At 35.6% G+C, this 15,335-nt stretch overlaps 1 protein-coding gene across 2 annotated transcripts in view; it reads left to right on the top strand.

The window, feature by feature from the left end:
* Window positions 1–12,995, top strand: part of LOC106775770 (DExH-box ATP-dependent RNA helicase DExH11) — a 28,275-nt gene extending 15,280 nt beyond the window's left edge. Inside the window, exons 17-23 of one of the 2 annotated variants that reach the window (XM_014662952.2) lie at window positions 489–598; window positions 8,979–9,132; window positions 10,962–11,421; window positions 11,749–11,963; window positions 12,074–12,312; window positions 12,461–12,587; window positions 12,679–12,995. In XM_014662952.2, coding sequence (XP_014518438.1) covers window positions 489–598; window positions 8,979–9,132; window positions 10,962–11,421; window positions 11,749–11,963; window positions 12,074–12,312; window positions 12,461–12,587; window positions 12,679–12,891 — 1,518 coding nt within the window. In that variant the 3' untranslated portion in view covers window positions 12,892–12,995. Of the gene's footprint in view, window positions 1–488; window positions 599–8,978; window positions 9,133–10,961; window positions 11,422–11,748; window positions 11,964–12,073; window positions 12,313–12,460; window positions 12,588–12,678 lie in introns of those variants that run through there. The other variant, XM_014662953.2, reaches the window with a different exon arrangement.
* The last annotated feature ends 2,340 nt before the right edge of the window (window positions 12,996–15,335 follow it).

Below are 15,335 nucleotides of genomic sequence, written 5' to 3'. Positions count from 1 at the left end.
ATAAAATAAGGTTAGAGAGGATGGGTTCAGTTTTGTTTAGAGTAGGAGGTTATAGGTTCCTTTAAGAATCTGTGACATAACGTTTTATCTTGTAATTTTCTGCTTCTGGCTAGTATCCAAGAGAGGGAGAGAGAGAGAGAGAAGGGGTTGGGGGGCTGTTATACATACATATGCATGATTCTAGTTCCTATCGTTATTCTGTCCTAAATATCAGCTTCAATCTCTTGGTCACATGAAGAGGCTTAGGTACATTAAAAGCTGGAAGTCCAATATAGTATTTTAATCTGAAAATTAAGTTTAGATGAATTATTATGAGGCAGTTGGTTATAAGCACTGATTATGGAGCAAAATGGAGAACTGACAGTCAAAATTACTTGGAATGAATGTGCAATTTCAGCCTCATCTATCACAAATGTTACAAGTAGTTTCATTTTATGTTGGAAAGTTTAACTCTTATTATTATCTAATTGGGTGATTTTGGGTTGCAGGTAGAGGACATGCTTAAAAGAAGTTTTGCGGAATTCCATGCTCAGAAAAAGCTTCCAGAAATGCAACAGCTTTTGAAGCGAAAACTTGACCAGCCCAGAAAGGCTATTGAGTATGTGAATTATCCAATGTTTCTTTTCAATATTGTTTCGGGCTTTAGTTCTATGAAATAGTGAAAGAGATGAGGGGAAATCTCCCTTGTGTTGAATATACANATAGGGTCCTTTATTTATAATAGAAGAAATATGGGCTAAGCCCAAAATACAAATAAGAAATATAAACAAACTAACTAAAGATAAGAGATAAATATAAGCTAAATATAATATCTCTAACACTCCCCCTCAAGCTGGAGCATACAAATCATATGTTCCAAGCTTGTTACAAAGATAGTCAATTCTAGGTCCTCGCAAGGACTTAGTGAATATGTCTGCCAACTGGTTGCTTGAGTTAACGAACTCGGTCTTGATATCTCCGGATATGATTTTTTCTCTAATAAAATGGCAATCAACTTCAATGTGCTTGGTTCTCTCATGGAAGACAGGGTTAGCGCTAATACGAAGAGCAGCTTGATTATCACATATAAGTGTCATGTGAGTGATATCTCCAAATTTCAATTCACTAAGTAATTGTTTAAGCCATACAAGCTCACAAGTAGCTGATGCCATAGCTCTATATTCTGCTTTTGTGCTGGACCTAGCCACAACACTTTGCTTCTTACTTTTCCAAGATATCAGGTTGCCACCAATAGAGACACAATATCCAGAAGTAGACCTCCTATCAGAAGGGAAACCAGCCCAATCAGCATCTGAATAACAAACGATTTTTGTATCGTTGTAGGACCATATAGCAAACCTTTTCCGGGTGATCTTTTAATATACTTCAGTATGCGAACAACTGCATCCCAATGGTCTTCACATGGGGAGTTAAGGAATTGACTCACCACACTAACTGCGAAGGAAATGTCAGGACGTGTAACAGTAAGATAGTTTAATTTACCAACTAATCTTCTTTAACGTTCAAGATCTGAGAAAGGCTCCCCCTGATTTGGTGGGAGCTTGATCTTAGGATCCATAGGTGTCTCAACAGACTTACAGTCCATTAACCCTGTTTCCTCCAAGATGTCTAACGCATTCTTCCTCTGAGATATGATAATACCATCATTGGATTGTGCTACTTCAATACCCAAAAAGTATCAGAGTTTGCCAAGATCTTTGGTTTGAAAATGGTGACAAATGTGTTGTTTCATCTGAGACATGCCAAGGTAGTCGCTTCCTGTGAGAACAATATCATCGACATACACTATTAAGTAGATACATCCAGCACTTGAGTGGCGATAGAACACTGAATGATCCGCTTCACTGCGAGTCATACCAAATTGTTGAACAACACCACTGAATTTACCAAACCAGGCTCGGGGAGACTGTTTTAGGCCATATAGGGATTTGCAAAGACAACATACCAATCCATATGACTCTCCCTGAGCAACAAAGCCGGGCGGTTGCTCCATATAAATTTCTTCATGCAAATCACCATTAAGGAAAGCATTTTTGACATCAAGTTGATAAAGAGGCCATTGTCGAAGGGCGACCAAGGCGAACCGAAGTCATTTTCGCCACTGGAGAAAAATTATTACCATAATCCAAACCAAAAATCTATGTGTAGCCTTTGGCAACCAGTCGAGCCTTCAAACGATCAATTGTACCATCAGGGCCAACTTTGATAGCATACACCCACCTGCAACCAACAACAGACTTTCCAGATGGTAATTGGACAAGCTCCCAAGTTCCACTTTTCTGTAAAGCACTTAATTCATCCAGCATGGCTTGACACCAACCAGGATGACTTAAGGCATCACCCACAGACTTGGGAATTGACACAGAAGAAATGGATGAGAGACATGTGTAAAAAGATGGAGATAACCTGTGGTTTCTAAGAACAGTATAATGAGGGGAAGGGTTACGAGTAGAGCGTATACCTTTACGGAGGGCAATAGGCAGGTCAGACTCATTTGCTGGAGCCGGAGGAGACACAGGAGGCGGCACAGGAGGTGAGTCATGAGGGAGACGATTGCGGCAACTATAAACCTGGAGGGGTGGAGTTGAAGGATGATCCTGTGTGGAATGAGAGTCTAAAGGATCACAGACAATAGGAATATCAACAGTGGTAGGTGGAGGTACAAAACTAGAAGATAGTTGTGAAAAATAAAACGAAGATTCATCAAAAGTGACATCAACAGAGATAAAATGACGATTAAGAGAAGGAGAAAAACACTTATAGCCCTTTTGTGATCGTGGAAATCCTAAGAATACACATTTGTGAGATCTAGGAGATAACTTATCAAGACCAGGACTAAAATCATGAACAAAACATGTAGACCCGAAAACTTTAAGAGGGAATGGATGTAAAGGGTCTTGAGGAAATAAGACAGAGTGAGGGATTTTGTTATCTAGGACAGAAGACGGCATGCGGTTAATGAGATAACATGCAGTGAGAACTGCATCACCCCAAAAACGCGAGGGTACTTGGCCATGAATTAGAAGTGTACGAGTTGTTTCAATGAGGTGTCTATTTTTGCACTCAGCCACCCCATTTTGTTGAGGAGTATAAGCACAAGAGGTCTGGTGAAGAATGCCATGAGACGCCATAAAATGTTGAAACTGTTGAGAAAGGTATTCACGACCATTATTACTGTGTAAAGTTCGAATAGAAATCCCAAACTGTGTTTTTATTTCATTAAAAAATAATTGGAAAGTAGAAAAGAACTCAGAACGATTCTTCATTAAAAACAACCAAGTACATCTGGAGTAATCATCAATAAAAGTAACAAAATACTGAAATTCTAAAGTGGACTTAACACGACTAGGTCCCCAAATATCAGAATGAACTAATGAAAAAGGAGACGACGCTCGTTGTGAAACACTATGAGGAAAGGAACTACGAGTATGCTTTCCTAACTGACAAGACTCACATGACAAGTTGGATAACTTCGACAAACTCGGAACAAGCTGCTGCAGTTTGGCAAGGCTGGGATGACCTAACTGAGCATGAAGAAGGGATGGTGACTCCATGATGACGCCAACATGTGGAGAAGGGCGAAGAAGATATAGACCATGAGACTCACATCCTGTGCCAATCATGTGTTTCAAACTCCGGTCCTGCAAACAAACAGAATCTTTAGTAAATGAAATAACACAATTAAGGGAATGAGTTAGACGACTGACAGACAATAAATTGAAAGGAGAGCCAGGGACATAGAGTACATGATCAATCGATATAGATGGAAAAATATGAACAGTACCAATACCATGAGATGAGACTCTAGACCCATCGGCCATTGTTACCGAGGGTAAATTATCCGGACATGACAAAGAAGAAAACAAGGACTTGTTACTAGTTATATGATCAGTGGCGCCTGAGTCAAGGACCCAAGATCCGAGGGAGTGAGTCTGACCAACAAAAGGTGTACCTGTGCGTGCAACAATTGCAGATGTAGTGGAACTAGATTGCTGACGATCCTCATACCATCTGAGAAATTCGTTGAAGACTGCAGGGTTATCTACAGTATTTGATGAAGTAGGATGGTCTGCAGGCCGAGGAGGTGGATCATAATTAGCCATTGCTACAGATCGAGGAGGACGTCCATGAAGCGCATAACATCTATCAATTCTGTGGCCTGGCTTGCCACAATGGTCACATTTTGGTCGTCCTTTACCTGGCTTGCGAGACCGACTTTTATCATCACGTTGGGCAGCCATAACAGAGGAATCATCACTATGAGGAGATGTCTCAATGACTGGTTTGCTCGGAATACGCAAAAGAGCAGAACAAGCAGAAGTAAAGTTGGGTATGACTGGAGAACCCAAAATCTGATCGCGGACATGGGAGGAATCATCAGAGAGTCCGTATAACGACAACAACATGAAGAATTTTGATCGTTGTTTCAGTTCTTCAGCAGGAGTGGAAGCAGGAGGTAATAGCTCATTAAAATCATGAAGGAGGGCATGAACTTTACCCAAATATTCTGCCATGGGACCAGGATTGTGCGGACCAATAACAGTGAATAGATCCTGACAAACACCATAAAGACGCTGGGTGTCATTCGTGTACAATAACTTTGCTTGTGCCCATACTTCTGAACATGTTTCATATGATCGAAACATTTGTTTCAGAGAAGAGTGAATGGTGGACTTTATGACGATGCATAGCTGGGCATCAATTTTCATCCAGCGGGAAGTGTCCTCTATGGTAGCACTAGTCACATTATTAGTAAGGTGATCCACATACCCTTGACTCTTCAACCAAAGTTTGATGTCGATGCCCATGTTTCATAATTCGTGCCATCTAACTTGTCAATGGACAAGTGTGCATTCACATAATTGGTGTATATTGATGAGGCACCAACAGAAGAAGATGAGGCACTAGCAGAGGTGGTTGTAGACGAGGAAGAGGCCATGGAGAGGGGGAAACCCTAAAAATTCAACGTGCTCCGATTGAGACAACGACCATAGATCCAGAAAGAGGGTGAGGAGGCAATTCGGATGGAGTGGTCGCCAGTCGATTCTGGAACTCCGGCGAGTCTCCGGTGACAGCAGCGGTGGCTGCTGTGGAGGCTGCGACCGTGGAAGAGGCTGGATCAGAACCTAAGCTCTAGATACCATATGAAATAGTGAAAGAGACGAGGGGAAATCTCCCTGTGTTGAATATACACATAGGGTCCTTTATTTATAATAGAAGAAATATGGGCTAAGCCCAAAATACAAATAAGAAATATAAACAAACTAACTAAAGATAAGAGATAAATATAAGCTAAATATAATATCTCTAACAAGTTCCATCTCTTCATATACAATCATTTTGTCATTATATTGCTCTCTTACTTTTTATCCGCGTGACTGTTTCTAAATGAACTCGTTGGTGAGAGTGGTCACCTTTATTATTCAGATAAAAGAACATTCATAATTGGAAGGTTAAAAGAGTGTTATATATAAAATCAGTGATTATCTTTCATCTGCTTAAGCTTTCGGTAAGGCTGGTTCATGACAAACAATACATATGTTAGAAATATCTGAAGATTTATCTTTTAGATAGTATCTTTAGAGAGAAATGATATTCATTCATGTGACAGAATCCCGTTAGTGTATTATTAGCACAGATGAAGAACATATCGTACATAGCATTACATAGGGATGGGCCCAAGCCCATATACAACAATCCTGATCTAATTCCCTTTTTTATGTATCGGATAATGCACATCGCAACATTCTAATGAGCAATGCGAGGCTCCTCCACGAACTAACTAACAACTTCAATTGAAAAAGAGAGGTTCGGCTTTATAATGATGAGATAAATGAGTTTTCTGACCAATCAACTATAATTTTTGGATTCATATGAGAAAGGTCCACCTTGACCTGACATTAATTTTTATTTGGATGTATATCACTATGAGTAGGTTGATATTTAGTCATGCCGATCTCTTCTAAAATATCCAAAATATCCAAGGCTATTTCTTTTGCTATCAAAAGGCCTTCCTTTGATTGAGCTACCTTAATACCAAGAAAGTACATTAAGCTGCTATGATCTTTACTTTGTGAGAGAGTGAACTAGTGTTTCTTTAGCTGGAAATTTTAGTAGCATCATTTCTAGTAATAGATATATCTTGCACATGGAAAATTAGGTAAACACAATTCCTAGGAGAAGTATGACAATAGAAAATTGAAATATGTGCTTCACTATGTTTCTACCCAAAGTCTTGCACAATGTGACTGAATGTCTCAAACCAAACTTTAAGAGATTGTTTTGGCCCATACAAATATCAACTCAATTCACATACTAAGCCTACTCTCCCTTTGCAAAAAATGAAAGAGCTTGTTTCATGTAAATATGCTCGTCGAGTTCTTTATAAAGGACAATTTTAATATCTAACTAATGAGTAGGAAAGTGGCCATAGCAAGGAAAGAGACAAATAGTTATGATTTTGGTAATAGGAGAAAAGGTATCAGAATAATTTGAACTATATATTTTGGTGTAGCCTTTAGGTACGAATCTAGCTTTACAATGATAAACTTTATTGGCCCATTGTTAATGGTGTGGACCCACCAACACCTAATTGTCATTTTCTTGAGGGAAGAGAAGCCAACTAACATGTGCCATTGTTTTCAAGTGTGTGCATCTCAACAATCATTACTGTCTCCATCCGAAATGAGCAAGTGCTTCTATAACATTTCTTGGACTAATATAAAAATACAATGAGGAATCTTCGTAGAAGTTAATGGTGAAGGACATTGTGGAAGATTCACCACAGAGATGTTAATTTTTGAGTAAGAGTTCTAATCTAATCAAGAAAATCCTTTTTAAGAATACAAATGCATATAATATGACTCAAAAGTGTTTACATCAACTTTTGGTACTTCTATCCACAGGCACATGCGTTTAAGAAAACCTAGAAACCTTGAAATAAAGCCCAAAGTCCAAAGCACATAAAATAACAGAAAACAAAAATTATAGACACAAACTTTTGTTTAGCGAGATCCGCTCGCTCAACAAACACAAGCTGGCTTGTCCAACAAATTTAACATTCTGTAAAATTAAAAGTAAAATTATAAATTATTTAATTTCATAAATTATTCTTTAATTGTACTCATGATTTTCATATTCTTTAAATTCTCTTCTTAATGGAACATTATAAGATTTAAGAAGACGTGTTTTGATCTTCGACCTTATCAAGAGACAATCCTTTGTCATATTTGCTATCAGAGCAAATGCCTTTTATGTTTGAGTGTATAACTTTGCAAATAATTTGACTTTATATTTCTCTATTGTCTCATCTACCTTATAATTTAGTGTGAATATCCATATGCATCTTTCAACCCTTTTGTTTCTTGGTTTGTCAAGGATATCCCATGGTGAGATTCTTTTTGGTACACTAATATCCTCTCTCATTGTTTGAGTCTTATTAAGAAAGTGGTTTATGTCTAGCTTAACTTCCTAATACCAATTTATAAGGTGAGGTTTGCATCTATTCGTACTTTAATTTGATCTTATCTATAGCATATGTGGGCTCTTGAACACATCCTCTCACATTGAGGACACGTCATTTCGAGCGTGGGACTAGGGGGAACTCGATAACAAGTGACATGGGGCCTAACAAACTTGATTAGGATAGGCTCTGATACCTTGTTACATTTCAGCCTAAGACCTATTGGCATTGAGTGGAGTTGTCCAGCCAATATATAAGTTGTAGTCCAAGACTTGAAGCAGTTAATATGGAACTTCCTAACACTCCCCCTCCACATCTTGCTGAACCAAGCGAGCCTGCAAAACTAGGCAATTACTAAAAAATTAGCCAAAGGATCTAATAACTGGTTTTTTTGCCTAACTCAATCTTACAAAATTGATTTATAAGTTGAAGTTTGTACAAACTAATATACTATAATTTGACTTTATCTCTAGTAGACGCGGGTTCTTCAACAAGTCTTATATTAATTTTTTATGTCTTGGTCTAAGGTAGGAATTGTTTATGCATCAATAGCAACATTAACGTTTCAAAGTTTATTAGAGAGGTTGTTTTTGCAAACATGTTGAGGAATGAGATATATAACACGATCCTTTTCCTTTTCTCGATGGAATTTGTGAATTCTCAATAACACTTCCAAAGTATTATGTTTAGGGATCTTCACCTCTAAGACAATTTCTTTTTGCTCAGGAGTAAAAGTGGACTGTTTTCTTTGATATTTTTTTCCAGAGAATTTGTTTTCTTCCTTAGTGTGGGTTGGTTTGATCCTATTTCTGGTGACTTCATTACTTAGATCTTGGGTATCCTGCTAAGAGAAATAGGATGATGGTTGGAAGGAGAACTCAGTTTCAAGTGCTTTCTCACCTTTAAGTGAAGTGCTGGCAAAAAAAAGGATTATTTTTCAGGAAAGGTGATATGGTCATAAAAACATGACAACTTTGAGGATGATAACATTTGTGCCCCTTTTTTATTAGAAAGATAACTAGTAAATACACATTTAAGAACTTTAAGATCTAATTTACTGCTAGTAAGATTATGGTAGTGAATAAAAACATGTTGAAGTGTCTAGGAATATTTTAAAAGTATTTCTCTTAATCATTATGGAGATATTGACAATATTTGTATCTTAATAATTCGCTATTTGGAACAAATAGGATCATAAAGTAAATGATGAAGAGAGGAGTAGAAAAATGAGGAATAACAGCATTGAATAGGTAAATCTGGCCATTACCAATGTAAAATTGTTCAGGGCCTTCATAAAGAACATTTTGGTGAATGTTCTGCTATCTGCTGTAATGTAACATGGAAGGAAGCACCAAAAGCTACAAAACTAAGTGAAAGCTGAGTCACATTAGCTACGCAATACGATACTCACAAACTATCTGTTTTATTAAACGATAATCTATTTATTTCATACACATATTTCTGATGCTGCATATTTGTGTTTAATTTCATAGCCTTATATGTTTCTGTTATTCAGATGTATAAAGGGTGAACCAACCATTGAAGAATACTATGATTTATATTCAGAAGCTGAGACATACAACAGCCAAATATCAGAGGCAATTTTGCAGTCTCCTAGTGCTCAACAGTTTCTCAATAGGGGAAGAGTTGTAATTGTAAAATCAGAATCAGTGAGTTTTTATATTCATATTTTATGTTTTGCAGGTGTTGGAAATAGTAGTGGAAGTTAATATATAACATGAATCGAATGGGGATTTAAAATTAATGTGATTTGGAAGGATTAGTCATTATTGTTGTTCTTGAAAATGTTAGAAATGTTAATTTGTTCTTTTATGTATATGAATATTGACAGTGCTGAGTGCCACTAAGTAAAGGCACGAACATTTTTCAGAGCTTATTAACTAATCTTTGGCATCAGAGCACCCTCAGACCTCTCTTCTCAATCTCTGGATTTAGCCATGTAGTGCAGCGGATCATTTAATCCCTTAAAAAGTCTAACAGTAATGTCTCTGACATCTGGTCTAGTAGCTTCAAACAATTTTAATCAGCAAGTCCACCAAAATATCCCAGCAAAACATAATTAGCTAGAGAAGTGAGAGATAGCAATACAGAGAAGCTCTGCCAAGGGAATATGATTGGTTCTTACAATTGATAATTCAGTTATTATAAATGTATCTAGGCATAACCATCCATTGTTATTGTTCCCCTATATATATATTTCTGCTGCCAGGTACTATTCATTTCCCTTCATGTACTAATTGCCTGACTAACTTCCCCTCCTTCTAGTGTACACATTGAGTATTTTCCTCTTTTTGTCCCCAAAAGTACTACCTCTGGATGCAACCTTGCTCTCAAGGTCAAAGTCACGGAACATTAGGGGGCATCCTCCCAAGCTGCTTCATGAGCTGGCTGATTTTGCCACTGAACTAGTATTTGCTCATATTGCTTGGCTTCACTACTGATATTGTTTGTGATTAACATCGGCTGAAGAATAAGCTCTTCCTACACCAGCTGAAGCTGAGGGAAGTGTTTGCTCTACATAGGGATTCCTACCTACTTCCTTTAACTGAGGCATCGAAGTTTGGGTGATCTAGGCCTTGTCTGGTAGCTGTGCCATTGGGAATTATGTCAGGGGTGTTGAAAATAATGGTAGAAACCAATGTGTCATTGGGATTTAGGGGAGTTAATGTATCGTTGGAAGGATTAGAGTAGCAGGAAATAGTTTAATTCTTTACTATTGTTCTTCTAAATTTAATATAACATGTGACATATTACTTATTACCTATCACATAATATATAGTATGTAATAATGTATTCATTTTTAGTATCAATCTGCAAAAAATTTCATATTCTACTCTTAATTATCATTTTAAATCTATTAGGTGATAACATTGAATTTTTAGCTGCATGAGAATATGATCAAGCGCCTATCTTAAAAGGATAGCTCACTGGTTTATGTAATTTTTCTCCAGAAAGTAAACTTCTGAAACGCCTGTATGCGTGATAAATATGTATGAAATTTGGCTGATCTATAATATCTTAAAAGGGAGAAGGGACTGGTTTATGTAATTTTATCTTGAAAAAAAAAATCCTGTAACACTTGTATGATTAAGTTGTGATAAATATTCATGAAAGTTGTCTGATACGTAATACTGAGATTGGCCAATAGTTTTGATGCCCAAATGTGCCAGTTTGATGACATGCAATGCATTCATCATGAGCAGAAGCTTAAATATTCTGAATGAAGGACTGTAGGCTCAGCAATGGCTGAAAACAAGGAAACCAAATTCTGATTTGTGGAATGGAATTGAATGTCAGAGCTTGACAGTTTTACAGAACTATTGTTATAAAATTCTAATTGCTTTGGGCTTTTTGGTCCTTAAAATTTCAGCCATAAATTTAACGATGTTTATTTGAGTTATAACACACCCATCTTTTAGAATTTGAATCTTCAGAACAAAGTAATAGATTGTTAACCTGCATCGTAATTGATTTACAGGCGCAGGACCATTTGCTTGGAGTGGTTGTGAAAACTCCATCACCCAGTAATAAGACATATATTGTTTTTGTGATTAAACCTGACATGCCATCCTTGATGCAAAGTGCCTCCAGTGGGGCTATACAGAATAAAAGTGGTTCATTTGACCAAGGTTATTTTGTAATGCCAAAATCAAGACGTGGGCTTTTAGATGAATATAGTACATCTGTTTCTGCCCGCAAAGGAAAAGGTATCATCAACATCACAATGCCCTATTGTGGCTCTGCCAGTGGAATGGGCTATGAAGTTCGAGAAGTTGACAGTAAAGAATTTCTGTGCATATGCAGTACCAAAATTAAAATTGACCCAGTTGGACTTCTTGAAGATGTTAGCAGCTCTGTTTATTCAAAGACTGTTCAGTTGCTTGTGGATTTGAAATCAGATGGAAATAAGTATCCTCCAGCTTTGGATCCCGTCAAAGGTATTACCATTTGTGTTGAATTATGAGTTATACTTTGATACTTTATCCTATTTTATAAATAACAAGTGGGCCATCTTTTGGCCAAATTGAAAATGAAAAGAAGAATGTCAGATGTATAGGCAAGAGGAGACATGATAGAGTAATAGAAGCAATTTTTCAATCAAGCGAGTTTGACAACACCTTCTAACCTGAAATATTGATGTTTCTAGTGTTGTGGTGTTACCCATACTCAATCTCCTACGGGTGTAATAGTTTTTTCTTTTATTCCAATACCTGGAAGTCCTGCTCTTATTTGAAAACCTTGTTTAATATTGCTTTTTCATCAAGATCTGAAGTTAAGAGACGTGAAGCTTGTGGCAACATACCAAAAGTGGACTAGATTATTGGAGAAGATGTCCCAGAATCAGTGTCATGGGTGTATAAAATTGGAAGAACACCTCAAATTGGCGAAGGAGATTAAAAAACATGAAGAAGAAGTCTATGCTCTTCAGTTTCAAATGTCAGATGAAGCACTTAAACAGATGCCTGACTTTCAGGGCCGGGTATAACATATTAATTAATTTTTGTTATGCTTGATTCTTGAAAAATACTTTTGATTGTTTCAGTACTCAGTCTAATGGTGCCTTTGGTTGTTTTCGTTTTGCTCCTTCAGATAGATGTTCTGAAGAAAATTGAATGCATTGATGAAGACCTTGTTGTTCAAATGAAAGGTCGTGTTGCTTGTGAGATGAATTCTGGGGAGGAACTGATATGTACGGAGTGCTTGTTTGAGAACCAAATGGATGAACTGGAACCAGAAGAAGCAGTGGCGATAATGTCCGCTTTTGTGTTCCAACAGAGGAATACGTCTGAACCGTCTCTCACACCCAAGCTCGCTGAAGCTAAACACAGGTAACTTGCAATAGTCCATTTTTTTTAAGTACTCCTGTAACACAAGCCAAGTAAGACCCTCAGTAATTATTTATATAACATACTAAATGATATCGTTTTGTCTGCATTCCTCTATTTATGTGGATTCTAACCTGGATGTATTTGTTAGATTGTACAAAACAGCTTTAAGACTTGGAGAGCTCCAAGCGCAATTTAATCTGCCAATAAACCCTGCTGAGTATGCCCAAGAAAATCTAAAATTTGGTCTTGTAGAAGTGGTTTATGAATGGGCAAAGGTATCTTGCCACTGAAAATAACTCACTGTTTAGTTTTATAGTTTCATCATTAATTTCTCGGGTAGTGAATAAACCGTCTTTTTTAATGCAGGGTACTCCGTTTGCTGAAATATGTGAGCTTACTGATGTTCCTGAAGGCCTGATAGTAAGGACCATTGTCAGATTGGACGAGACATGTCGGGAATTCAAAAATGCTGCAGCAATAATGGGTAATTCTGCTCTCTGCAAAAAAATGGAAATTGCTTCTAATGCAATAAAGCGTGACATTGTATTTGCGGCTAGCTTGTATATTACTGGTGTATGATCATTACTGAATATACTGATTTTTTCGAGTTTAAAACAGATACTTGCATATTTAGTGATGCTTTGTATATAATTATTTCCTCGCATAACATGTATGCTCCTTAATTGTGCATCTGGGTTTATCTTTTTGTAACTTTTGTCTTATTTTACAATTATTTTTAAAAAATCGGTTTTATTTTATTAGTGTCAATGGCTTTGCGTCATCATTATGTTTTAGATAATTTAGACATTTGTTTGTATGATATTTGATGCTTTAGATAATTTGGACATTGGTTGGTATGTTATTTAATAATGGCATTTATTTATATTTTACATATATTATTTGTTATATAAAGTACTGCCATGAAGTGCCAATTAGTTTTTCCATCTGTATGTAATTATATAATCTTGATCGATTTTGTAAAATCTTTTACATCAATGGAGGTTAATTGTTTTCGAATTCTACTTGAACATTAAGTTGAATTGATATGGAATTTACTGGGGAGTGTATATTAACAAACTCAATCATTTTATGTAGATAGTTGATTAAGTTTAAAAAATAATTATAAAATATAAATAATAAAATAAGAAAATGGGATGTATTGATAAGAATAGAATTAGTAATCAATTGTATACTAATATCTTTGACAAAAATTATTAATGGTTATAAATGTCAGTAAGTTATAAATTAATATTTATTTAATTACACTTTGGTTGTAGTTTGTGAACTCATTTAAATTAGGAAAAATGGATGATAGTGTGGATAACGTATTTTAATAAAATATGTTTGTCAATAAGTCAAGGTGGCGATTGATTATTTTTTAAATATTTTTGGTAAGTTATATTCAACGTATTTTAGAAATGCGAGTTATATTAGAAAACTTATTATAAAACTGTAAATATATATATATATATATATATATATATATATATATATATATATATATATATATATAGGGGTTTGTTAACACGTTTGTTTTTCAGTTGGTACGTTTTAACAATGTCCGGATTATAGTAGACAAAAATATTTCATTTGTCATGGATTCTAAGTTTTAAGGTTAAGGATATTTAAATAATTTTCATTCTCAAAACTAAAAAAAGAAACCCCAAACTCTTATTCACCTCCTTCATTTCTCTCATCTGTTGTTCTAATTGAAAAAAAAAAAAGAAGTCAGAAACCCTTGCCTAACCCTAATCCGCGTTCCTCACTTATCCAATTTGTTTCTCCCTTGTCTTCATACTCTCCCTCAGCCACACACAACAATCTATGACATCGTAATTTGTTGCTCTTGCTCTGTTCGTTCATTTGGAGGATGTGTTATATATTTTCCCTTCTTATTATTAAATTAAATCATGTAAATAAAATCTTCATAAATCAATTAAATTTTCATACATTATTTACACATCCACACCATATTTCATTATATTTTTAAAGAACAATATATTTTCCGCTATTGTCCTTTTCCCTTTACACAAAGTGTTTCTTTTTCCTTTCTCTGGGATACATGATGTAAGATTATAACCTAGAATTGAAAGAATTGTACTCGTAGGGAGCTCTTCTATACATATTTCTTTAATTTCCTTATATCCTTTTTTTTATCACTGAATCAACTTCTACAGATGTTTAGAATAAACTTTAACCATTGTACAAGATAAAAAACAGTAAAATCATTTTTTACCTTTGAGATTTGGAAAGAGTAACATAAAGTGACAAAGTTTATATTCATTTTACACACATTAATAAATATAAAATGATTGTAAAAGAGTAAACTTTTTCATTTTTTAAAAAATATCTCTAACTCAAATTACCACCACCATCTTTAATTGGATTGAGATAAGAGAAAAAATGTTGGAGTGATGAGAGAGAAAATGTTGAGATGAGAGAGAAAATATCTCTGATGACAAAGGGTTTCTGATTTTTTTTTCAATTGGGGCAACAGTAGGGATGACAGAGAAAATGTTGGAGTGAGAGAGATGAAAGAGTTGAGAGGAATGAGGGAGGTGAGTAAGGGTTTGGGGTTTCTTTTTTTTTTTTTTTAGTTTTGAAAATAAAAATTATTTAAATATCCTTAACCTTAAAACATAGAATCCATGACAAATGAGGGTATTTTTGTCTACTATAATCTGGTACACATTGTTAAAACGTACCAACTGAAAAACAGGTGTACGCACCCCTATATATATTCTCAAAACTAAAAAAAAAAAAGAAAGGAAAAAGAAACACTTTGTGTAAAGGAAAAAGGACAATAGAGGGAAATATCTTGCTCTTTAAAAATATAATGAAATGTGGTGTAGATGTGTAAATAATGTATGAAAAGTTAATTGATTTATGAAGGTTTTATTTACATGATTTAATTTAAAAATGAAATTTAATAATAATAAGAAGGGAAAATATATAACACATCCTCCAAATGAACGAACAGAGCAAGAGTAACAAATTACGATGTCACGGGTTGTTGTGTGTGG

This window comes from Vigna radiata, chromosome 10, assembly GCF_000741045.1.
Source record: "Vigna radiata var. radiata cultivar VC1973A chromosome 10, Vradiata_ver6, whole genome shotgun sequence".
Taxonomy (NCBI): Eukaryota; Viridiplantae; Streptophyta; class Magnoliopsida; order Fabales; family Fabaceae; genus Vigna; species Vigna radiata.
The sequence above is the reverse complement of the archived record's forward strand: the minus strand, read 5'-3'. Positions and strand labels throughout refer to the sequence as shown.